Below are 25,287 nucleotides of genomic sequence, written 5' to 3'. Positions count from 1 at the left end.
AAGAACAACTTCTTTTTTTACAATGTTGTTTCTTTTTTTCTTTTTTCTTTTTGCTAAAACAATGTTGTTTCTTTTTTTTGTAAACTAACAATGTTGTTTCATAGCTTAAACGTTTATGTCACACATCAATAAAAGTAGTTGTGGTTGTTTGTAACGAATCTACCCATAGAGAAACTCTTCACAATCATTTGTGATGTTTCAATTGTTGGCCTGCAGATATATCGTCATGGCTACTATATATTACGTTCAGAATGTCAAAGATTGAATAATTCTTAGTGCATGCATGATGGGATTAGCCAATAACCATAGATTGAGTTGCAAATTTGTAATCCTTTCAGGATATCGCTAGCTTAATTTCTTTCAAAAACATAAACGCATTTTGTGTCCAACTATTTTCACTTAACGATCTACGTTAACACGAACACCCCCTCGATTAGAACCCTCCACACATTAAAGTTCTAAGAACATGAAAAGAATCTACGTGATTAAAAATCTATAATGCTAATAGTAGACTATTAGACTAGTAAAACGGAAAACACTATACTGAATGTATGTGTTTAGTTACCCATGATTCATCAAATTTATTTTCTTATTGCTATTTCAACATTTTCTTTGCTCCATCATTGAAAATATTAATTTGATATTTAATATTTTGGTGGCCCATAATTAAATAGAAAGAAATATTAAAATAGTTAATGAAAAAAAACCCAAAAAGTGAACATGTGAGAGTGAGAGACATTTTTAAGGAGAAGAAAAGGAAAAAAAGAAAAGGTAAGTAATAAACAGAAAAAGGAAGGAGATAATAATATAGTCCAAAAAGGAAGGAAATAATAATAAAGAAAGGAAAGAAATACAAAAAGGCAGTAATACAATAAGTAACACATGTCTCATCTCGTGGTACAAAGTCCAAAGCTTTGGATCATTCCATCTGCTGTTTTTATTCCCCTCCTCCTGCACTGCACCCATTCTCCTTCCTCACGCCGTCTCCTTTTTATATTTTGTTTTTAATTTTATTATTACTGAGGAAACAACAAACAAAGAGGCAGAGACTCTCACTCACATCAATGCAGAAAGCAACAAAGCAAAAGGCAGAGACAAAGTAAAAAAGATCAGTTTTTTTTTTTTTCATTTTCAATTGCTTCCCTTGATTGCTTCGAATCTGAACAAGTCTGAAGAATCTCGAGGCCACCATGTCTGTCATCTTCCTTATTATCTCGGATTCTTCTTCTTTCCCGGAAAATCAAAGGTGTGTTCTTTTCTCCCTCTCTCTGCCTTCTTCATCGTCTTCATAACTTCAATTCTATATGCAATTCGATTTGATTCAGAGCTTTATCTTCAATTATATTATCTCAATTTTCGTTATAAAGTTTCGAGCTTTTCGGTACTGAACTGAGTTAGAACCGTATTACATTAATGTGGATGTCTTATTTCATGTTTCTGTTATGTTCTAACACGTGTTCTTAATCATCTAACTTGTTTGAGAAGCTAAGAAGAACAGCGAGGTTAGGTCCGAGAAGTTGCATTTAAGCATATACTAAGACAGAATTTAAGTAACATCAGGATGAAGTGTTTGTGTTCTGGTGAACAAATGAGACTTATAGAGAAGCAAGACAACAATCAACCACCAGACCTTGCTGTAAACTCAGCTTTATCAGCTTCAGCTGCTGACAAGCTTGATAATGTGAACTTTGACGAACTAGAGTTATCTCTGCGTGAGACTAGTTCTTTAAACCACGAGGTTCGGTTTTCTTCATCACCCCTGACCTCTCAAAGAACAGCTGCGTATCATTGTGTTGTTGTTGTTTCAGGAAGCGAGTGCGTTTTTGGGGAGGATTGAGTATCAGAAAGGGAACATAGAGGCGGCATTGCGAGTCTTTGAACGGATTGATATCAATGGGATCACAATAAAGATGAAAACCGCTTTAACTGTTAGACAAGAACCAAAACATAGAAGACGCTCCAAAACCAGCTTTGCTCCTCCTCCTCCTCCCATGTCTAAACATACTGTTTATTTGCTCTTTGATGCTATTTTCCTCAAAGCCAAGTCTCTCCAGCGTCTTGCAAGGTTCCAAGGTAGTCACAATCTTTATCAATGTTCAAAAACTCGCTAGTAGGTAGCAAGGCTCTTAATAGAGGACTATAGACTGGCCGAATTATTCTTAACGAGCTACCGATTTATTTTTATATAATTTACATTTATATTAAATAAATTAGTTTTTAAGTTTAGTTATAAAATTATTGTGTTGAATTATAAAAATTAGATATACAAAAAAAAACAGACAAATTTGTGGATTAAACTAACATTATTGCTTGATTTAAAAGTTTTAGACCAATTTAGATTAATTTAAACGAATAGAAATTATTTTTTTAACCGATTTAGAACCATTTAAATCAATTTGAGTCACATAAATCGGATTATAAGAAAATCATTTCGGCTATGACCGATTTTTAGAACATAAGTGTTTTCTTATGTTTCTGTAGTTGTTGGCTAAACAAATTGATTCTTCTTGCAGAAGCTGCGCAGTCTTGCAAAGTCATTCTTGATATAGTGGAGGCTTCTTTACTAGAAAATGTAATAGGTGACATTAAGTTGAAGGAGACGCTGACAAAAGCAGTTGAGCTGCTTCCTCAGCTATGGAAACTAGCTGACTCGCCGCGTGATGCTATCTTATCTTTCAGAAGAGCGCTTCTCAATCACTGGAAGCTTGATCCTGACACCAGAGCGAGGATACAGAAAGAGTACGCAGTGTTTCTTCTCTACTCCGGCAAAGAAGCAGTCCCGCCCAACCTGCGCTCTCAGACTGAAGGAGCTTTCATTCCTAGGAACAATGTGGAGGAAGCTATCCTTCTTCTCTTGTTACTTCTCAGGAAAGTTAACCAGAAGAGAATCTCGTGGGATGCAGCCATCTTGGACCATCTCACCTTCGCTCTTACGGTTGCAGGAGATCTAACCGCTCTGGCTAAGCAACTTGAAAAGCTTAGACCTGAGATATTAGACCAGAGGGAGCTTTATTATACGTTGTCTTTGTGTTACCACGGTGCAGGAGAAGATCTTGTAGCGCTCGGTTTACTGAGGAAGCTGGAGGATCCAAACCGGGTATCGGGTTTGCTGATGGCTTCTAAGATATGTGGTGAGAGGTCTGGTCTCGCTGAGGAAGGCATAGACTATGCGAGGAGAGCTATGGGAAGCTTAGGTAACGAGTGCGTTCAGTTAGATAGTGCAGCGCGTTTAGTTTTAGGCGTTGCACTCACTGAAAGCTCGAGAGCATCGGCTACTGAGACCGAGCGTGTAGCTAGGCTATCTGAAGGGATGCAGGCGCTGGAGTCTGCGGATATGACAGACCCCAGAGTCCTGCACCGTCTCGCGTTGGAGAAGGCAGAGGAGAGGAAGCTTGATTCAGCATTAGCGTACGCTAAGCACGCGTTGAAGCTTGGAGCAGAATCTGATCTTGAAGTATGGCTGCTTCTAGCTCGGGTTTTATCTGCGCATAAGCGGTTTCAAGACGCGGAGACTATTGTGGATGCAGCGCTTAACGAGACGGGGAGGTGGGAGCAAGGGAAGCTGTTGCGTTTGAAGGCAAAGCTTCGTGTAGCTAAAGGAGAAGTGAAGGATGGGATTGAGAGTTACACACAGCTTCTAGCACTCCTTCAAGTTCAAAGCAAAAGCTTCAGTTCTGTAAAGAAGATGCCAAAGGAGGGATATGATGTAGAGGGGTTGAGGAGTCTGGAGCTTGGGACGTGGCATGATCTTGCTCATATCTATATAAACCTCTCGCAGTGGCGTGACGCGGAGACATGTCTCTCGAGATCAAGACTCATCGGTCCTTACTCTCCTGCAAGATACCACACTGAAGGTGTACTGTACAAGAGACAAGGCCAGCTAGAAGAAGCGATGGAGGCGTTCACAACTGCTCTGGACATCGATCCAGTGCACGTCCCGAGCCTAGTATCCAAGGCTGAGATTCTAATGGAGCTTGGGAACGGATCAGTTGTAAGAAGCTTTTTAATGGAGGCTCTTAGGATTGATAGGCTGAACCATACGGCTTGGTATATTCTTGGAAAGATGTTTAAAGCTGAAGGATCTGTCTCGTCTATGCAAGAAGCTGTGGAGTGTTTTCAGGCTGCCGTTACACTGGAGGAAACAATGCCAGTGGAGCCATTCAGATGATCCTTTGTTGTGTTTTGTTTTAATAGATGCATGTATGTGTGGGTATCTCATCTGATGTGAAGTTTATATTCTGTTATACAGAGTTGTAATAAACTCAACAGTTTTTTGTCAGGTTATATTGTAAAAGACAGATAACATTCATAACAGAGAACTTTGGGAGTAAACAAACTGAGGGTTTCATATTCTAAAAATATATTAAATTTGGGTATAAAGAATAAAATATCATTTATAAGAGTTTACGAAAGTATTTATAAAGAGAACTAGGTGAGAATCCGCTCTTTGTGTGGATTAATAAATATACTCAACATATTTAGATTTTAGTGTGTTAGTTTTTTAACTTAATTTTAAGTTATTAAATTAGATACAAATATGAAGGGGTTTTTTCTGATCAACAGAAATACAATACGAAGTTAATCTTTTTAATTGTTGGATGTTGTATTAGTTTTTTTTTAAACTAAATCTCATTTGCTTGTTGTATAGTTCTTTCAAGATTGAATAATGATGATGTTTGTCTAATTTTGTTTTGTTTACTCTATTTCGATAGTTTTGGAGTATTAAAACTTTAAAATTGCAGAAAATATAATTTTACAATAACAAATCAGAAATCATTATCACTAAGGCATGTGAGAGCAAACACTCCATCATCAACTAACATATTTGATTAAACTTTTTTCCTTTTAGTAAATTCTATGAACATTAGTTCAATTGCAATTTACACGATTTTTTTTATCTTCACCAAGTCTGAATTTGTAGCAAAAAAAACGAAATCATCTATATAGATATGTTACAAATGAAATTATTTGTTATTAAATTAAATATTAATTTTTGGATATTTACTATTTTACTATAAAAAATCTTATAAATATTTTTAATTTTTCTTATTTAAATAACTAATTAAATACGTAATTATTTTTAAAATATACATAAATTTAGCTATGTTTTAGTTTAAAACGAAAAATATATACTGAGCTTATTATAATTTTAAAACCCAAAATTTTAACTTAAACAAAAATAAACATTTTATCACCAAAAAAAAAACTAAACCAGTTTACAAATATAAATATAAGCAAACACAAAAATTAAATATTGAAATTTTTATTAACTTAAATTTGGTAAAACAATAATGTCTGTGCTTTTAAAGCACTGGTGATGATAATGAGGGGAGTGATTTCACCTTTTTTGCCAGAAACCCGATCATTTTAAATAGTCTCTTCTAGTTTGCAAAATAGTTTTTCCTAGTGCCAATCGAACTGGCGGTATTATTTGATTCTTATATACATTGCAAGAGGTGACAGGCCAAATTATACGCCTTTTAAGAAGCAAATTCTAACACCAAAAGAACAAAGCCTAACCCAAGAAATAGTTTCTTTCGTCACTGTGATGGATATAGAAAGAGAGTTTCGCATGACAGACTATGCCAGAAACTCTTCCGTACAGGTTCTTGATATTTCAAATATCTTCGCTCATATAAAATCTTGAATTGTAATTACTTTTTTTGTTGTTGTTTTGATATTTGCAGAAGAAAGCATCTGATAAGACAAAACACATAACATTAGAAACAGTGCAACAACTCTACAAAGAGACAAGACCCAAGAGTTTAAAAATAGCTGACCTGGGATGTTCTTCAGGACCAAACACTCTTTCCACCATTAGAGACATCATCAAAGCCGTCAAGTTTGCTCACCACCTTGAGATCCCAAACCAGCCTTTGCCCGAATTCAGCATCTTCCTTAACGATCTCCCTAGCAATGACTTCAACTCTATATTCAAGTCCTTGCCTGACTTTCACACAGAGCTCAAGAGAGATACCAACTATGGTGATTGCCCTTCAGTTTTCATTGCAGCCAACCCTGGATCATTCTATGGAAGGCTTTTCCTGAAAAAACCATCCATTTTATCTATTCCTCTTTTAGCTTGCACTGGCTTTCCAAGGTGAACATACATATATATATAATAATTTTTTAAAAAAAATCTATAATAATTGTAATTCAAGATATATACTTTCAAGTGTAAGTATACAGATTTACATTAATACATACTGGGTATTTATTTATTTATTTTTTTTTTTTTTAATTTCAGGTTCCTCCAGGTTTGTATGACGATCAAGGCAAGTCCATAAACAAAGGTTGTATTAACATCTGCTCCTGGAGCCCTGAAGCTGTTTCCAAAGCTTACTGCAGTCAGTTCAAGGAAGATTTCTCCATGTTCCTCAGGTTTCGATCAAAAGAGGTGGTTTCTACAGGCAGAATGGTGCTCATACTACTTGGAAGAGAAGGTCCTAATCCTGTTGGCAGAAGAAACTCTTTCTTCTGCGAACTCCTCGCAAGATCCATAGCGGATCTTGTCGCACAAGTATATATTATATATATAATAAGCTGATGTCACAAAAATGGATATTTATTTACAGTGTAAATTCGTTTCCGTTTTAACTGTAGGGAGAAACTGAGCAGGAGAAGCTCGATTCTTACGAGAATCACTTTTACGCACCAAGTGCTGCTGAGATAGAAGGTGAAGTGAACAAAGAAGGGTCCTTTGAATTAGAGAAGCTAGAGATGATTGAAGTAGCCAATAAGTGGGGCAAGGAGGATGGTATCAGTGCCGGTCTGGTGTTTGCAAAGACGGTAAGAGCGTCTCAAGGGTCAATGCTTGCTCAACACTTCGGAGAAGCGATATTGGACAAGATGTTTGATACATATGCTAGACTGATTGACGAGGAGTTGGCTAAGGAAGACATAAGACCCATTACATTTGTTGTTGTTCTAAAAAGGAAGCTCTGAAACATAGAAATGAAACCTATCTCTATGTGTGTGTGACAAATATTGAATATACGATAATAAAACCAGAGTATCAAGGAAACATATCAAGCAAATAAATTTGATTAAATCATTTTTCATTTCTACTTGATGTAGCATTTTCCATGTATTGTATATTTGATTAAATTTGATTAACCAAGGGGATATTCACAATTGAGACTTCACCTAAGCGGCACCGTAATAAACTAGTTATCCTCTATAGTCAAACCAAAACCGTTTGACATTTGACATCTCTAATGTTTGCTTTTGAGTTTTGAATCTTTTGATGTGCTCAGAAACATATTTTTTTTTGCTTTGGTATTCTTATTAATCAAATAATTGATCAATTATCCAGAGTTGAAAGAAACTCAATAGGTTTTTGTCAGGTTATATATGACAAGACAAATAACATTCATAATAGAAGAAAACAAACTGAGGGTTACATATTCAAAAAAAAGTATTAAAACACAGAATCTGTATCTGTAAACTAACGACGAGTTACAGCATTTAGATTACATTCAAATGATGAAGATTCTCTCAACCAACTCTTATTTTTGTTTTTGGTTTCTTCTTTGTCTACACAGCAGAGTTGAGAGAGTCTTCCATCAGAAAAATAGTTGAAACAGTAGAGACAGAAGGAAGTCCTGAAAACCCTCAATATAAGAGAGCTCTCTTTCTTTCTCTCTCTCGCTCTCTCTATAACTGTTAAAACTCCGGAACTACGAAACGATCCAGCAAAACACCAGTTCCTAGTAGATGTAGATAGATGCTTTCAATTGTCGGTTTTGACTCGCTTTGGCTGTGGAGATTCTGGCTCTTGGCATTTCCTGGTCTCTTCTGGTGCGAGCTCCTCTGAATCAGCGGTCTTCTTGTTGTCTTCTTGTTCAGATTTGGATGGTGAATCAGATGTCAACGCTGTCCCTTTGCCGAGACCAGAGTTTTGTTTCTCGAACATCATTTGCAGGTACTTGCCTTGTTCTTCTATCCGGAGTTGCAAGTTTCTTTGTATCTACAGCAAACGCAAAAAAAAAAAAAAAAACATTCTAATCCAAACTCAATCTTCAGAACAAAGCTATAAGCAATGTCTTTTTGAATATAGATAAGACATACCTCGAGCTGCTCATGGAGTTGCTTCTGTACTTCCATCTGAAGTCGCAGAGCCTCTGTAATCCCTATCCCACTGTAGTATAAATTATGGTCAGCGAGAATCTGTTAAACATGGTGCAGAACTTGTTATGTTTCTTACCCTTTCAAGTCAAGAGCTGTTATATGTTCAAGCGGTGTCAACTTCTTCTCTGGCGAGCCTGTAACGCTCAAAAATAAATTGATTTTCATGAAAAAAATAATCATCAACGGAATAAAGAGAGTAAAGACTTCGGTAGCTACCACTTTCTGATGGTTCTGGCCTATATATAGCCGTCCTATATTTCTGCAGTTTCATAAAGCAAACACAATCTTTCATTAAATAAGACAAAATTGTATGCATTTGTAGCAAAGAGGAGAAAACTAAAAGAACCTGCAAATGGCTTTTGACATGATATATAGTCAACCCTTCAACTTTCATTTTCTTCAGCACACCCTTAGGAGTTGCTCCTGTGTGTAACCAGAAGATAAAAAGATTATTATCTTTCCATAAAAAAGTTTATGGAAAGCAAAGAGAAACAAATGCTCACTGTCACTGCCACCAAGACTGTTGACAGCCTCAACAAAAGCCTCGTGAAGCTCTGGCGTCCAACGCATACGTGCCTTGTTATTACTGTTTGAAGATGTTGTGCTGACGGGTCGCAGCTCCACAGACACAGACGGAGAAGGCTGCTGCTGAACAGTCTGGGGTTGTGGTGGGATGGTTTGCAGAGACTTCTGGTCCTAGAAACAAGTGTTCAATTAGGGAATCAAAGTATAGACTCTGGAGTAGGAACTTTAACAAACCTTTGTGTCTGAATTGGAACTGGTGTCAATCAAGAGATCGTTCCAGTTAGTAGATAGTAAAGGATCTTCGTCGGTGATCAAGTGGTCAGCCCATTGCCAATCGTTTGGTTTTTGAATGTCATCAAACGCCCCGCCGATGCCAATGCAACCGTCCTCAATCTGGCTGTTGTTATGAACGGCCTGGTGGTCTTCAGGGAAATCAAGAAACCCTCCATTGCACCAAGAACTATCATCGTTGCTCGACGCTGCTGCGTAGTGTTTCTCCATAGATGAGTAGTGGAGATTGGTTGAGAAACCAGATGATGAGGAAGAGCATATGTGTCCAACTGATCCACCGTTACTGGAAGAAAGCAAGTGATAGGTTTGTTGTCCTAATGGCTTGTGGTCTGGTCTCATGAAAGCAGCTTCTGGTGCTGAAGAAGGGTTTGGTGTAGATGGGATTGAAGAAGTGCGAGCGAGGTTACTGAGCTCCCTAGAACCTGATCTCTGAACCGGACGAGCCTCCATTGTTGTCCTGACCAAAACAAAACAAAACAAAAATACACAAATGAACTCTCCATACTTGAAACTGAAGTTGTCAGAATCTGTAAAAACTCAGTGTAACACAAAAGAAGCTGTTAAATAGTAAACACCAAACTTATAAAAAACTCAATGTAACACAGAAGCTGTCCGAAAAAATCTCAAGAAAAGGAGACAGAAAGCAAACAAACAGCATGAGTTCGAGGTCCCTGTCTCATTGTAATAAATTAGCAGTCTTTTAGCGAGAAAATATGAGAAACTCAGCTGAAACATAAAAAACAAATCTTAATTGTAATAAAGGACAACACAAGCATCGAACAAAAGCAAAAACACATTATCCAACAACCAAACATCAACTTCTCTGGAAAGGTAAAAAACCCAATCGTGAATCTCGAGAAAGCCCAACATAACGAAGATATAAACAATCTCTCTCCCTGTATGTATGTATGATTACGAAACGAAACGAATCGAAAATTCTCACCTAGCAGCGACTCATGGGGATCTCGTCGGAGACGAACGAATTCGAATCTAGGCGATGATTAAACCGTTGAAGAATATTATCATCGGAGAAATCGTCTGGTCCGCAAGCGACGACGACGGTGGACCTCTTTTTTGTAATTTCGGAGGTGGTGGCTGTCTTGACAAGGGGATGGATCAGTCGTCGTGCACTTACGCGCGGTGTGTCACAGCGCGTGAGGTTATTTCGCTTGTTGGAACCAACTAAAATTCACACTTGGAGACTGTTTATTGGATAAGAGGAATCATTAAGAGTTAGGCTTGGTCTTTTTCGGTGTTTTTTTTAATTATTTTTCTGATATCTGTGGCCTTTCGTTCGCTTATAAGCCCATTAAGCTACTTAGGCCCAAAGTTGTCTCTGTTGATCTTTTTGCTAAATAACTCGTATTTCGTTGTCCAGTAAGAATAGAGATGTTATCATTAGCTCGACTCCATCTTGTTTATAATCTCAACCCAGTTTTAGGCCCTAACTCAATCTTTTTTTTTCTCAATAGCATACATATTACTGTTATGCCTAATAAATATGGGCCTATAATTTAAAGCCCGTAACTGATATGATGAAAGTATCAAATGAAAGAACTAGGGTTGGAAAAAAGAACCCAAACAGACCCAAACCACCCCACAATATTTTGATGAAAAAACTATAAGAAAATGCGTTGATGTGTTTTTTGTATCTTCCTAATTTGTTTCATATTACTTTGTTTCATAGCCGTTGCGGGGAAATAATTACCCCCCCCCCCCCCTAATTTGACTTTTAGGTTATTTTGTAAGGGTAGGCGTTCGGGTACTCATTCATGTTCGCTTCGGATCTATTTGGGTTTTGAGTTTTCGAAGTTAAAGATTTTAGCTCAATTTGGGTATTTAGACATTTTGGTTCGGGTTTGGTTCGGGTTCTAATAACCCTTTTAAATGATTTTTAATTTTTTTTTTAATTAATTTATGGTTTAAATTTCTCAAAATCTGAAAATAAAAACAATATATAACATATAAATTTGAATAATGTATGTCAAAATACCTAAACTTAACATAAACATTGGTTTGGCTTGAATATTTAGATGGAGAATCAATAGATATTTTAAGTATTTTTGCTGTTACAAGTATTTTTAGCTATTTTAGATATTTACTTTTGACTATTTGTATATATTTTTAAATATTTTAGACAACTTCAAAATATCTTATACATTTTATATCGTTTTGGATATTAATCTAAAAAAGAGCTAACATATTCGAGTATATAAATCTAGTTCGGATAAAAGTAAAAATTCTATCAATTACGATATATTTATTTACTAGGTGTTTTGTCTGCACATACGGACATAATCATCTTACGAATACTTATTAATTTATGTCTTCTTAATCAAAAAATCAGTATGATAAAACTCTAATTGGTGACCATGTTGAAAGAAAAAAATTATGGTGAATTCTTTGTTTCTCAAAATTTATACCAATTATATTGAAATTTTAGTCAAATTATTGAAAGGTAGATTCCATTTTTTTCCTCTAAACTCCCTATGGAGGAATGAATTTATAAAGAAAAAGTTCTCTATGCAATTTTGATAAGAAAAAAATTGAACAAAATTTATATTTTTTTATTTTTTCAATTCCTCAAATGAAATTTTATTTTCCATTTTGTTCATTTTTCTTCATTCTTCTAGTGGCACGAACTGAAGCCATAATGTTTCACGGATTAAACTTAAACTGGTTTTAAGTAAAAGCAATTAAAAGAAAATTTGTTTTAATCTCAGTCACAAGTTAAGTTATTATTTATGATTTCAAATAGTTAAATCAAATATCGAATTATTAATATATATCAAAAACACGTTCATCAAAGTATATACTTATTATTGTGTTAAGGGTTTTAAAACACTCATACATTAAAATTAGTTAGAAAATATCTTTATATGAATATTTTTTTTTGACTAATATTCAATTATAAATTGTTTTATATCTTAATTTTAACTTTATAATAAAGAATAGTGTTTTCAGATAGCAATACAATATATATAAGAATTCTCTTAATTTTTAAAATATATGTTCACAATTTTATTATATTAGTTTATAATTAATTATTTAATATAAATATAAATTTAATATTATTAAAATAAAATCCGTGTTTCATTATAATTCATTACGGGTTTTGTGAAAATTAATAAATACTCAGTTAAAAATAATAATAAATCAATGACATATATAAAAGCTTAAAACCTAATAAAATATGAAAAATAATAAAATTAACTATATATTTAATATAACATATAAATTTAATATTATTAAATCAAAATTCGTTTTTAATTATATATAAAATTCATTACGAAAATTTTTAATTTAATAAATTAGTGATTCAGCTAAAAACTAATAATAAATCAATTACTTAGGTAAAACTTATTAAAACATTAAAAATAAGCAAAATTGCCTAAAATATGGAGAACATGACAAATTATCAAATTCACTTTTCAAATAATAGTATAGATAAATATTATATCCGTGCATGAGCACGGGAGAACATACCTAGTCCTTAATATTTTTATAACCATATAGTATCATTAAAAAGCTATAGTACTGGCATATAGATTTTAATATATTGTTGATGGATATATCTTTATCTGAACTTTTTATCAATATCTAAGCTCTATGCATATACACAGTTTTTCTTTTGTGACAATATGTAATATTACCTCTAAAACTTATTTTGTTACCGAAATTCAATATAGCTCTACTAAAAATTTAGAGGTAATGTTACATATGATGTTCAAAAAAGTTAGAAGTAATCGTACATATATGCATATATGCTTCTTTCAAACCACTTGTTGATTTTTTTTTGTTTTTTTGTCAGCACTTGTTGATTTCTTATGATATAATTTAAACAAATTATGTAAAGCCTAAAAATATAAACAAGTATTTTGAATTTGAGCTGATAATTGTCTCGTATAAAATGAAACAGGCATATATATATATATATATGCATTTCTTATTAGGATCAGTCGACTTGGATATCGGAGGACCATATTGAGCTTTCTAATGGACCATATAAAAGACATTGTAATTTTTTTTCTTGCAATATGGTATATGTATGGTTCAACACCATCTCCCTCGTGGTCGAGATACATTTCAAGTTTACATTTTTTGGTTTTTCTTTATCGATAATCAATTATCATTGCTAAAAAGAGGGGACCATTCTTCTCCCGCTCGACTAATATAACAAATATCAGTTTATTTTAAAAGTCGTCTGCATTGTTTAATGAGATATTTAAAATTTCTGAAAATATGTTGGGTTCAATTAACAACAGGTGTAAGGAATGAATTAAGATGAATAAAATATAGTTGACTTTAAGCTTCTGTTGTTTAGTTTATCATCTATACTATGAATATATACATACTGAAACATGAATCATTGAATATAATTGAGAGTCAAAACTACAACGTTGTGGGAGCTAAGAAATAAGAAAAATGGACTATACAACAATAATACAATCATAGGTCGGACTATTTCTATTATGGCTACTACAAGTTCTTATGCATGCCTTAATTTTCACAGAGATTCAAAAAAATATTTGAAACTATATGTTTGCAGCATGAATTCATGCATGATTCATATCACAAGTCATATACCAAAAGTACATGGTGTTTGATTATTACTAAGTGTTTTCCTGCACCATGTGCAGTAAGGAATTTTTTAAATCTAACTTATATTTAAAAATAAATTTTATTAAATATTATAGATTTTACTATTTTCTTACTAATATTTAATATAGATTTGATATATATTAAATCAATTTGTATAAAACTAATAAAAATGATATAACATTGTATAATTATCAAAAATTTAGCCTAAACAATATTTATAAAATTTGTAGGTATATAAATCTTACGATTAGATATTTTAATTTTTTTCAAAATTGTAGAATTTTTTGAAAGCTTTAGTATTAAAAATTGTATAATTATACATAATGATCTCGGGTTCAAAATTTTATATATTATGTTTACCAATTGTAGATATTTACGTTTACATTTAATAATGATCAGGGGTTCATATTTAAACGTTTACCAAAAATTGTAAAAAAAAATAAATATGGTAATAAATTTAGTAATACAAATTGTATAATTTACCAAAAAGAAATATCAATATAAGTAGGGGTTATTGGTTGTTGTATTTTTATGGATTTGAAAATCTGAACTAAATCTAGTGTTAGTGGTTCGATGATTTTCGAATTTGTATTAAAATCATGTGTTATTGGTTTAATGATTCATAAATTCTATATCAAATCAAGTGTTATTCAATCGCACGGATTTACTAATATATTTGATTTTATAATAGATTTGCTTGGATTTTTCTGTTAAAAATACAAAGACTCAAATACGAGAAAAAACCTCTGGATTTGTATATTTTACTTGGATTTATAAATACTATATGGATTTCTAAATCAATCAAAATATATAAACCAATAACACCTCCTAAATGTAATATATGAATTATTACCATATTCTAATAAGTTTACCAAAAATATAAATCAACGTTAAATGAAATTATTCATGTCATATTTTTTCGGAAGTCATGTCATCAATTTCAGTAGCCATTTCATATTTGTTTTGTGAAATTGATTATAGAGAGGACATGTGGGAAAATGACTTCGCAAATATAGTCTAGGAGATTTTTGAAAGCTTTAGTAATACAAAGTGTATAATTATACAAAAATAATAATATTTTGAAATTTGAAATGTTATATATGAATATATTTATTTTATAGATGATGTACGAGCTATTACCATATTTTAAAAAATTTTACTAAAAAGAAATATCAATATTAAATGTAATATATGAATTATTACCATATTCTAATAAGTTTGCCAAAAATATAAATCAACATTAAATGAAATTATTCATGTCATATTTTTTCGGAAACCATGTTATCAATTTCAGTAGTCATGTCATATTTATTTTGTGAAATTGATTGTAGAGAGTACATGTAGCGAAATCACTTCGCAAATATAGTATAGGGGATTATTATTATATATCTTTCACTTTGCTCTTATGACTTGAATAACACATTTAAAAACAGGAAAAACAAAGTAAATGTTGTAACTTAAGTTTCTATTTATGGAAAGTACGTTTTCACATGTCGAACTGTTAGTTATGGGGATAATAGTCAAATGGACTTTAACTGACCTTCGGTTTTATAGAATGATTTAATATTATATTTTTTTAGCTATGGACGGTCTCTACTCTACTGATAAACTCCTTACGTTATGTGCGGGACGTATAGTATACGAACGACGAAGAATATGCATGTGACACATTAGTTTTATTAAAGCCACAAACCAATTTATTTTTTTCCTAATACAAAACTGATAAAACGAGGATTACAAATGTCCCTACAGCATCTGAAAGGTTGATCGAATAGTGAAAGGACGTGGCTCTTCACGAATGTTCATGCATTATATCTCTTTGGACGTCGACAATTTCTTTGACACTCCAAGTTAAACTTCATCTCGATTCACTAAATAGTTCCTTAATTTTAAAGAGTTTTCATTTTAGCTCCTCCATGTTCGTCCACTCTTGTTAATTAGTTAAACGTATGTTCTTGAACAATTATAAAACCAATGCATAATGTATAAGAATATTCCTTTCTTAGTAATTATTTCTAGAGCCGGAATAATATCTTCATAAAAAATCATTGTGAATGATGACAAGTCTCTCATTTTTGTATAATATACTAAACTTTAAAAAAATCCTTGTGTGTATTTCATAGGGAATATGGGATGAATGGCGGCTGGTCCGACCAAGTGATATAAACCTTGAATAATTATTCAACCTGCTTAAACTCAACGATATACATTCGTACTGGTTTCAATAATTAATCAATTGGTTGTCAAGTTTATGTAGTTAAAAATATTCTAACATGTCAAAAAATAAAAAACTTACAGGTTTTGAGAAACTGTATTAACTCCTACTCCTAGTGATGACTAAATTACTAAATATATCTAGTAAATTAGAAACGATTTCAAATTCATTAGTTGGTTACCATAATGTAGGAGTTAAAGAACATGGTTGATACCCATATGACCACATTATTTTATATCATATTTCATAAATATAAATATGAGCGCATAATGTATATATGTGCGCAGCATGTGGCTATAAGTCATGTACCATGCAAGAAAACTCTTCCATCAGTTCCATGGACCTGAAGTTAATCACGATCCACCACGTCTCATTAAGTCTAACCACATGTTTCGTTATTTTAAATAATCTCTTATACAAATACATAATCAAACTACGTTCTTATCTTTCTTGGTTCGACCAAAAAATTATACTAGTTTTGCGATATTATATGAAATACCTCTCCATAATAAAAAGTCGCTGCGTAATTAACATACAGGAAGGTAAATAAATAAAAACCCTTATATATTATTCTTTTTGAATAATCAGGAATGTCCGGTCCGAAACTCAACCGACTAATCTCTTGGAAACTTGTTTACTTACCAGCGCCAAAAAAATCCGGTTAATTGCAATAGAAATTAAATACATATATCTCCGTGTGTTTAGTGATGTATGGTTATTTGGAACCAGAATCGATTCGTTCATCCAAATTCATTTACCGCTAGACAACCCATATAAAACCGATACTAACCCAAAATGTTGCTATATCTTCGTTTTCTGGTGTAAAATAGAAAAAATCTATAACAATTTCATTAAAGATATAAACTAACATTTGCAAGTACAAAAACTTAATGTTTTGCATTTTTCATATGAGAAGGTATCTAATAATTAGACGATACGTTTGATTCATCTCTTGAATCCATTATTGAATTAAATAAAAACAAATGAAGTAATAACTAATGACTTTGGTTATAAACCAATAAACTCAAATTTCAAGAGATGAATCAAACGTATCGTCTAATTATTAGATAACTAATGACTTTGGTCCAGCTCTAGTTCTCAAAAAAAAAAAATCTTTGGTCCAGCTCTGGGTTTAACAAATTTCTGGTTTATTATAGCTAAATATAATAAAACCCGGGACCACAAATCCTTGAAATCTGAGTTTATTGGTTTATCTATCTATTGGGCGGTACCTAGTTTCAAGGTTTTTTACTCAACAAATACTATTAAATATACCATTTGAATGTTGGAAGTTGTTAGATTAATTATATGTTGAACCCAAAATCCTAGTAAAGCCGACGTGGGTTGCCACATGAAAAACCTACGGTTGCGCCAGTTGTCACGGTTATTAATTTTTTGTGACTACGTTAATTTATCGCTTACAATATAGTTCAGACACTAAATTGAAATATATTTTCTCAAGTTTAACGTGTATTTTTAATTAATCATATTTGTCTTCGATATAAGAAACATAAATAGTTCATCCTAAAACATGTCGCTTAATATAGGTATGAAAATTTGATTCTTTAATCAAAATAAATAATGAAATTTATGTACATTTTGGTTCTGGTTTCTTTATCGTCGACGTAGGCAAGAATCTTTTTCATTCGTTTTGGTTATAAGAGAGTGTAATAATTGGCATGACAAATAGTTCGTATAACTATTAGGATTTTCTTAATTAAATTATAAAAATTCATACTCTATAGCATGTGATCATTTCCTTGGTATTGGTATGACGCACACTACATCTTGAATCTTCTAACCAATGACTCGATATATTTCAATTAGTTTTACATTTTTTGTTATAAAACTGTTTCAACTACTTTGATCATACCTATAAGATTACATGTCGATTATGTACATATATATCATTGGCGTGTATAACCTATATATTTATCATTAAATTATAATTAGTATAGTGTCTACATAACAAATTGTAAACTTACTTTTGGTATTAAAAAAAAATATGCATCTTCATAATTCATATCATTATATATATATTTGTTTCCCAAATTTTGATTTAACTATTAGGTTTGTAACTTTATATAATAAACAAAAATCAGTCGTCGGACATGCTATAGGATACACAGGTTAAGAAAACAAATCATTCATATATACAATCGAATCATAACATCATCTCCCATGTTCTGCTTTCATATGAACACCTACAAGTTCAAAGATTTGTATGATCAGACATCCATATATATGTTCCAGCCGTTAGAAACAATTTTATTTTCTTTGTGAAAAGTATATATATTTTTCTTCTGGTTAGTTTGGTTGGTATCTGATTTGGCCATCATAAAATCTATCATATCGGTTAGACCATAAACAGAGATTTATCCAACAAAAATATCATTTATAATCTTTAACAGTTCACTAAGATCAAAACTTTCAGACCAGTCAAGCTGTCAAATGTTTCAAGAACGATCCCCTCTTCAGATATGCCCCTTCTACTTGACACATAATTTGTAGAATAGAAACAATTGAAATTGCGAAACGTAGTACCAATTGGATTTATTAAATCTGTTTCGTTGTAATGCTGTAATTTTTCTTGTCTTGACAAAAACAAAATCCCTTATTTGCTAAGGTCTTGGTGCCTATAATCTGTATCAAGATTTTGTGTCTTGAAACTCTCTCAGTATTAATATATAGTAATGTGAATAACATCAATATATTTATTACGATCTACAGAAAGATCTAAAACAAAGCGACCATATATATTCGATATTGAAGTTTATGAAGGTTTGTTCCATTATTGACACCACTAATTGTATAGTGTATACTAAGTATATATTAATATATGCATGTTAGGTATAGTGATAGTCGGATCGGAGTAATGTATGGGACGAGTTAGTTCACAAGATCTTGGGAAATCTAGGGAGTTGTATATTGCCAATCATTTCCATATAAATGAATGGGTAAAATCGCATAAAAAACCTTGAAAGTGTCACTTACTAGCACTTTAAACCTTGAAGTTTTTTCACTAACACTTTTAACTTTTAAAGTGATATTTTTATCATAAAAAACCTCCAAAGAAGAAAAATGACCGGCTGAACAGGTTAAAAACAGCTTTTTTTCGAAAAATAATTATTTAATTAATAAATAAACAAAAGAATTAATAAAATCAAAAAAATTAACAAAAAAACTCATAAATTAAAAAAAAGTGAGAAAAATAAATAAAGATTTAGAAAATTAAATAAAAAATAACTAAAAATTCAAAATAAATAAGATCAAATTAAAATAGAGAAAAAATAATAATAAATTTCAAAAAATTGAAAATTCAGAAAAGTTTTTTTTTCTATTTTCAAATATAATGTCGGAAATTATCATTAGAGATATGCCAAAAACCGTCATTGGAGATATGTCGGAAATAACGGTTTTTGGCATATCTCCAATGATAATTTCTGACATTATATTTGAAAATGAATGTTGATAAAAAAATTTATTTTCAAATGAATTTTTTTTTTTTGAATTTTCATTTTTTTTTTAATTTATGTTTTTTTATTTTTCTCCATTTTAAATTGATCTTATTTATTTTTTGAATTTTTTTGTTATTTTTTATTTAATTTTTTAATCTCTATTTACTTTTTGAAATTTTTGAATTTATGAGGTTTTTGTTTAATTTTTTGATTTTTATTAATTTTTTTGTTTATTTTATTAATTTATTAATTTTTTTTTAAAAAAAAAACAGTTTTTAATCTGTTCAGCCGGTCATTTTTCTTCTTTGGAGGTTTTTTATGATAAAAATGTCACTTTCAAAATTAAAAGTGTTAGTGAAAAAACTTTAAGGTTTAAAGTGCTAGTAAGTTACACTTTCAAGGTTTTTTTATGCGATTTTCCCTAAATGAATGTAATAAAATGATTTTTTTTTATTTGGCTCCTCTACATTCTTCAACATCTCTATGATAATTTTCACATTCATTCGAAGGTTTCATTTGTTGTTTTTTCTCTCATTTTTAGTTATTCCTTTTTCTGTCAGAGCAGGTTTTGTTATTCTTATTTTTATACTTTTTTCTTACACCAACTTGTATAGTAATTAATTAATTATCTTGTATCAAAAAACAAAGAAAATGATATTATTTTGGTAACTAAATTATATTATTCTTATAAAACAGTATATCATTACTATTTATTAATCATATGCAGAATGAATCTATTTTATTTGTATGTTATAAAAGTGCAACCTTGCTTAATTTATAAAATTTGCATTCTTCTTGAAGATGTACATTATGTATGTGTTAAACTGATTTATATATATTACAATTTATCATCTCTATATATTATTTCCTTTTCGTTACTGCTACTTAAATTTTCGGAATAAACTAAATAAACTGTAAAATCTTGTCATTACAAAAACTCATGAAATAGCAAAATTCTCAGTTTTTGTATACACTTTACATATATGATTAATCAAAATCGTCGGAAATATTATTCCGTAGACGAGTCTTAAGAACTTACTTAATGCGGTCTAACGAACGGATAGTTGATAATTGCTATGATTGTTTGATCAAATTATTAAAAAGAAATAGTATATGAAATAATAAACAAAAGAGCTTTTTTGTTGCAAAAACAGAGTCCTCTTTATCATTGCATAAATCAGTTGTTAAATCAGGAAAAACTATTCTAAGTTGGTAATGGCACTCCTTTACAATCAATGCTCTGAACGTAATCCTTTTTTTTTTTTGCATTGGTAATAAAATACACCTTGTTCTAAAAATATACTTGTATTTAAAATCAGTAAAAATATTCTTACAGTTGTTGACGAGAAGCAGTTTGGAAAAGATGACATACAAATTGACAAATTAAATTAACTAAAACTCCATTTACTCTGAGAACTCTTTCTATTCGTATGAAATTTTAAAGTGTTAAAAAAAGAACTAAACCCCACCCAAATGACTACAAAATCACAGTGATTAAAATAATTAACATCATGAATTTCTATTAGTTATGATAGCTATTGGCTACTTTTATGCATTAATTGAAACTCGAATAATAACACCGCAAATATAATAATATAAAACATTAGACTAATACTACTGAGATACTATGTGACATTGTGACTAATTAACTCATCAAGCTCTCAAACATTATCAATGTAGGTGATGTTTATTTATTTTTAATATAATTTTTTTGGTCAAATTTTTAATATAGTTTAGTTTGCATTTGTGACTAATTTATGTGTGTGTGTGTGTCTCTCTCGCTCTGAGACTATAATTTAGGTTATAGCTGTAAAATATGTGTGAATGCAATTAGGCTTTTATATATGCAAATATATCAGTGGTTTATGTCCATCTTTCCTACAATAGTTATAAAAATATCTAAATTATTAAAAAACTGTCTCAGATCGATTATAGAATTAACAAGAAACAAATGTCTTTGATTTTTTTGTTATGTAATCATTATTTAGAGTTTTTTTTTCTTTAAGAAACTCTTCGAGTTTTTCATGCATGAAAATATGATTGTAAAAATTATTATTTTTGGGGGTAAATGATTGATTGTAAATGTTTATAAAGTATCAATGTTGTTAAAAACTACGTTGCACAGAAGCTTCATCGGACGTCTGTTTCCTGCTTCGGAACCGGAATCGGAATCGGAACCTTGTGGAAACTTGCGGAATCTCGCTTCCAAAACGTTTCTAAAATATTCTCTTTAAAAACCTGTTGGAAGCTTATGATTCTGTTTTGGAATCACGCTTCCATTTTTTCAAAAAATACAATGTATATCAATAAAATATAAAACCATAGTTTTAATCTGTATAAAACAAAAAAAATTAATAGTAATGAATATTGAATTATAAATATATATAAATATCAAAAATAATACTATAAATTATCTTTATGCATTGAGATTTTTTATTAAAGATATAGCACATATTGAAATATATTGTGTCAATTATTTATGAAGTATTAAAAATAATTAATATAATATTTTTTGTAAACATAATTTATGTGTATTTTTACAGTTTTAATATAAAATCATTTCAAAATTATTATAAATGAATAAATGTTTTATTTCAAATTTAAATCATAAAATTTTAATCCTAATTATTAAAAAAATTTACATATATATATATATTTATATGGATATACGCTTCTAATACGTACCCGCTTTCTAATATTTTAAAAAATCTCGCTTCTGCGCTTCCTTACGCTTCCGCTTCCACGTACCCGCTTCCATTTCCATGTAACATAGGTTATAAATATATAATCAACATGAATTAAAGACAACTCCACAAACCAAAAGAAGATCAAAATACTTTTTAAATACATAGCAACAATAAAAGTTATGCCATAATACAATAATACTTTGAGATAGAAGTGCACCGCCATTTGTAGGAAGCAGTAAGCCATGTATATACTTATATAGTGGTAATATTGCTTTTATAATTAAACATAATAATTAAGTAAACTGAAAACTTTCTGCGGCGAATGAGCTGCAAATTTCACTTTACGCCTAATTGTAATGAAGCGATTCGTATACGTATCCAATAATATCATCTTCCTCCTTTTCTCTATTACGCGTGATAATTGATCATCGTTTTCCTATTTGTTTACTTTAGTACTTTGATATATTGATCACTAATTTGCTTCAGTTTTTAATTTATGTTTAAGCATATAAGGCCATGAAATTGGCATAGAAAAGAAAAAGAAAAGGAAAAAGATCTAGTTGGCATATGAAACAAAAATAAGGTTTTCTGAATATATGGCTAATATCGAATATAACACACTAATATTGTAAATAATTATAAATAGAGTTTGGTACGTACGTTTATCGTGATCAGAAACCAACAAAAAAGTTATTAACTAAGTGGTCGTGACTCACGCACGATGATAATACATTGATTCATACCTAATAAGCTTTTCTCGTAAACCATATTTCAAGTGCTTTTATAGAAAAGGTGAATGTATTGTTTAAAGCCGTGAAAGTACTACGTATCCTTTCGGACCAAAGGATCAGGATGAGTTTAACTATAGTGATTCGATCCGACAACGATGAATAACACTCTTAACCGGTTTGAAGCCAATAAGTTTAAAATGGTGCATGCATATATATATATATATATATATATATATATATATATATATATATATATTGGTGAGTTTGTGTGTGTGTATGTAAATCATGGATATATATGCCAAACTCAAAGCTTCTAAAATGTTGTGGCATGAAAAGAAGAGAAAACCCCATGGAAACCAAGGTTCTATGCACATGGCTTTACATGTTTACTTTTAAACAATCTCTAATCTACTTCTATTTTTATTTCTATATTTTCCTCTTAAAAAAAATTATTATAGAAATAGATTTACTCCAATGTATGCATCTATAATAGAGTTCTTCTATTTATAAAGTAAAATATAGAGATATACTATTTTTACCTCTAAATATAGAGATAAAAAGTAAATTTCCTATATATTTTTTTCTAAAATAAAAAAAATTATATTGTAGAGACATACATTGGCGCAATTTCACCTCTATATCAAAGTTTCTATTTCAGAAAAAAAATATAGAAACATACATTAGAGATGTTCTTAAATTTCTTTTCTCCACAATCTCTTATAGAGGATTTTTTGTGTGATCCTATATTTTTTTTTCTATATAAATAACTAAAGAACTTTTGACAATCTAAAAGAACTTAATTCATACCTCATCCGTTTCAATTTAGTTATCGTTATAGAACAATTTTTTAAAAAAAAACTTTAATGCAAAATTATTAACAATATTATCCGATTTATTTTTGTATTGGATAAAATATGATTAGGTCTAGATAATAATTTTGTTTATTTTAAAAATATACAAAATTAAATATTTTTTAATTTGTGTTCATAAATCTAAATGACAATTAAAATGATACTCGTGGAATATCCACTAATATGAGTGCCTTTTTCTTGTGTACTTTGAAAAATGCACTTTACAATTGTGAATTCAAGTACCAATGAAGAGAAAAAGATCTTATCATTGTAGCTCAGTTAGTCACCATCACCTGGCTAGCATATGTTAGCTTCGTGTTATTCCTACTTTATTAAAGTTAATAGAGCCTTCCTTAATCACATATACCTATCACATATTTTATTTTGATGGATTATATTGCCTAATTTACTTTCATATGAACAAATCTTATAAAAGTTTGGAGATGGCGATATCTATATAGGTTGATACTAGGAGTATAAGTTTTTCTTTAAACCAAAAACTTATTTGACCAAAAAAAAAACAAATAAAAAAAACAAAAACTTAATTACTTATCTTTATTTGGATAGTAAACAACAAATTAGGAGATCGCAATGAATTTTATTCATTTATTGTGATGAAAATACTTTTAATAGATTTCGGTGAAAATATAGGATAATTAGCTACATTAGTATCACTCTTTTATAATTTACCCACGTAAAAACTCTTTAGCAAATTCGTTTTCTAGTTAGCATAAACTTATGTGTAAGCTCAGTTTTACGAAATTTATATGAGTTCAACTCAGTTTACCGAAATCGTTTGTTATAAACTTACTGGATTTAACTAAAAAGTCTCTAGTCAATGTCATCATGAATAACAATTTCCGTACCTATTAAAATAAAATTCACATATTTTAATGAAAAAAATGAAAAATGTGGAGATGGCGGGACCAAGCAATAATAATAGTGGAGAAGCTTAATTAATGGAAGAGAATGGGTTTGATGTGATTTTATTCATTTGGTTCCACATACATCACAGCTTGGATCATCATCTTCTCCACGTGGCTTTCCATTCCACGTCATCATTTGCTTCCCACGTGGCTTCCTCTTGTGGGTCCCACTAATTAGTTCTAGGGAAATTAGGTGAGATGACGCTACAAAAAAGCATAATTGATTGAGTAGCCAATTACCCTAACTTTTCACTGTTTCACATGTCTTTTATATAATATTGTTGTATTACCCCTGCTTGAAACCGGAGAAACCTGCTAGAAAAAAATAAAATTAAAAATTACTATTTTGCAAAAATATGTCGTGTCTCTTCCAGATTCACACCCCTTTGAATAGTTTCACTCCAGATTCTCTCCACCGCGTATTCTCTGATTACAATCCCTTCCTGATTCGCATTCCAATTTGTGTTGATCCTTGCCGAAAAGACCTGTGTAGTGGCGATCAACTCTATCTATGCAAATGGCACCATCTTCCGTCACCACCGTATGTTCTTCTCTTCTATTTACTGTATCAACAACAAAATCTGTCTCTCTGATACGGTTATATGTATTATCTCCACTGATGTTGCGAGATACAATTACATTTTTTCGCCGTGGATGAAGTTGATCGGAGAAGATAAACAGTGTTTGTTTTGTTCTATTCTATTCGTATATGGAATAGAAATGTAAAACAATATGTGTTATGTTTGTTCTATTCTATTCGCATATGGAATAGAAATGTAAAACAATATGTGTTATGTTTGTTCTATTCCTGTTATGAAATGCGATATATTCTGCTACTCTTCTATTTTATCATGTTCCATTCCATTTGATG

General features: G+C 30.9%; 4 protein-coding genes across 7 annotated transcripts; 3 read left to right on the top strand and 1 right to left on the bottom strand.

Moving 5' to 3' along the window:
- The first annotated feature begins 798 nt into the window (after nucleotides 1-798).
- LOC106361189 (protein NPGR2-like) lies at nucleotides 799-4,336 on the top strand. Its single transcript, XM_048737717.1, has 4 exons — nucleotides 799-1,246; nucleotides 1,486-1,738; nucleotides 1,809-2,073; nucleotides 2,514-4,336. Exons 2-4 carry the CDS (start codon nucleotides 1,562-1,564, stop codon nucleotides 4,166-4,168), a joined length of 2,097 nt encoding a protein of 698 aa, XP_048593674.1. The 5' UTR covers nucleotides 799-1,246; nucleotides 1,486-1,561; the 3' UTR covers nucleotides 4,169-4,336.
- A 1,212-nt stretch (nucleotides 4,337-5,548) lies between these two features.
- Nucleotides 5,549-6,104, top strand: LOC125576948 (probable methyltransferase TCM_000336). Its single transcript, XM_048737499.1, has 2 exons — nucleotides 5,549-5,605; nucleotides 5,688-6,104. Exons 1-2 carry the CDS (start codon nucleotides 5,549-5,551, stop codon nucleotides 6,102-6,104), a joined length of 474 nt encoding a protein of 157 aa, XP_048593456.1.
- A 133-nt stretch (nucleotides 6,105-6,237) lies between these two features.
- Nucleotides 6,238-7,588, top strand: LOC106358998 (probable methyltransferase TCM_000336). Its single transcript, XM_048737716.1, has 2 exons — nucleotides 6,238-6,520; nucleotides 6,604-7,588. Exons 1-2 carry the CDS (start codon nucleotides 6,371-6,373, stop codon nucleotides 6,943-6,945), a joined length of 492 nt encoding a protein of 163 aa, XP_048593673.1. The 5' UTR covers nucleotides 6,238-6,370; the 3' UTR covers nucleotides 6,946-7,588.
- Nucleotides 7,354-10,208, bottom strand: LOC106361188 (protein PHOSPHATE STARVATION RESPONSE 1-like). 4 transcript variants are annotated; one of them, XM_013800901.3, is made up of 8 exons: nucleotides 9,890-10,208; nucleotides 8,890-9,403; nucleotides 8,634-8,826; nucleotides 8,477-8,553; nucleotides 8,347-8,389; nucleotides 8,207-8,264; nucleotides 8,071-8,140; nucleotides 7,354-7,969 (listed from the first exon to the last, which is right to left on the bottom strand). In XM_013800901.3, exons 2-8 carry the CDS (start codon nucleotides 9,394-9,396, stop codon nucleotides 7,733-7,735), a joined length of 1,185 nt encoding a protein of 394 aa, XP_013656355.2. In that variant the 5' UTR covers nucleotides 9,397-9,403; nucleotides 9,890-10,208; the 3' UTR covers nucleotides 7,354-7,732. The 4 variants fall into 4 exon arrangements, with proteins under 4 accessions (XP_013656355.2, XP_013656356.2, XP_048593671.1 ...); XM_013800902.3 differs by having other exon boundaries at nucleotides 8,634-8,820; XM_048737714.1 differs by having other exon boundaries at nucleotides 8,347-8,553.
- Nucleotides 10,209-25,287: the final 15,079 nt, after the last annotated feature.

This window comes from Brassica napus, chromosome A8 (assembly GCF_020379485.1).
Source record: "Brassica napus cultivar Da-Ae chromosome A8, Da-Ae, whole genome shotgun sequence".
Taxonomy (NCBI): Eukaryota; Viridiplantae; Streptophyta; class Magnoliopsida; order Brassicales; family Brassicaceae; genus Brassica; species Brassica napus.
The sequence above is the reverse complement of the archived record's forward strand: the minus strand, read 5'-3'. Positions and strand labels throughout refer to the sequence as shown.

What these genes read in the sequence shown, in the direction of transcription:
- LOC125576948 (XM_048737499.1), top strand. Translation starts at nt 5,549, where the DNA reads ATGGATATAGAAAGAGAGTTTCGCATGACAGACTATGCCAGAAACTCT. An exon ending in CCAGAAACTCTTCCGTACAG is followed by an intron (nt 5,606 to 5,687) that starts GTTCTTGATATT and finishes TGATATTTGCAG; the next exon opens with AAGAAAGCATCTGATAAGAC.
- LOC106361188 (XM_048737714.1), bottom strand. Translation starts at nt 9,396, where the DNA reads ATGGAGGCTCGTCCGGTTCAGAGATCAGGTTCTAGGGAGCTCAGTAAC. An exon ending in GTTCCAATTCAGACACAAAG is followed by an intron (nt 8,827 to 8,889) that starts GTTTGTTAAAGT and finishes ACTTGTTTCTAG; the next exon opens with GACCAGAAGTCTCTGCAAAC. An exon ending in GCCAGAACCATCAGAAAGTG is followed by an intron (nt 8,265 to 8,346) that starts GTAGCTACCGAA and finishes TGAGCGTTACAG; the next exon opens with GCTCGCCAGAGAAGAAGTTG.
- LOC106358998 (XM_048737716.1), top strand. Translation starts at nt 6,371, where the DNA reads ATGTTCCTCAGGTTTCGATCAAAAGAGGTGGTTTCTACAGGCAGAATG. An exon ending in TAGCGGATCTTGTCGCACAA is followed by an intron (nt 6,521 to 6,603) that starts GTATATATTATA and finishes TTTTAACTGTAG; the next exon opens with GGAGAAACTGAGCAGGAGAA.
- LOC106361189 (XM_048737717.1), top strand. Translation starts at nt 1,562, where the DNA reads ATGAAGTGTTTGTGTTCTGGTGAACAAATGAGACTTATAGAGAAGCAA. An exon ending in CTAGTTCTTTAAACCACGAG is followed by an intron (nt 1,739 to 1,808) that starts GTTCGGTTTTCT and finishes TTGTTGTTTCAG; the next exon opens with GAAGCGAGTGCGTTTTTGGG. An exon ending in GCGTCTTGCAAGGTTCCAAG is followed by an intron (nt 2,074 to 2,513) that starts GTAGTCACAATC and finishes TTCTTCTTGCAG; the next exon opens with AAGCTGCGCAGTCTTGCAAA.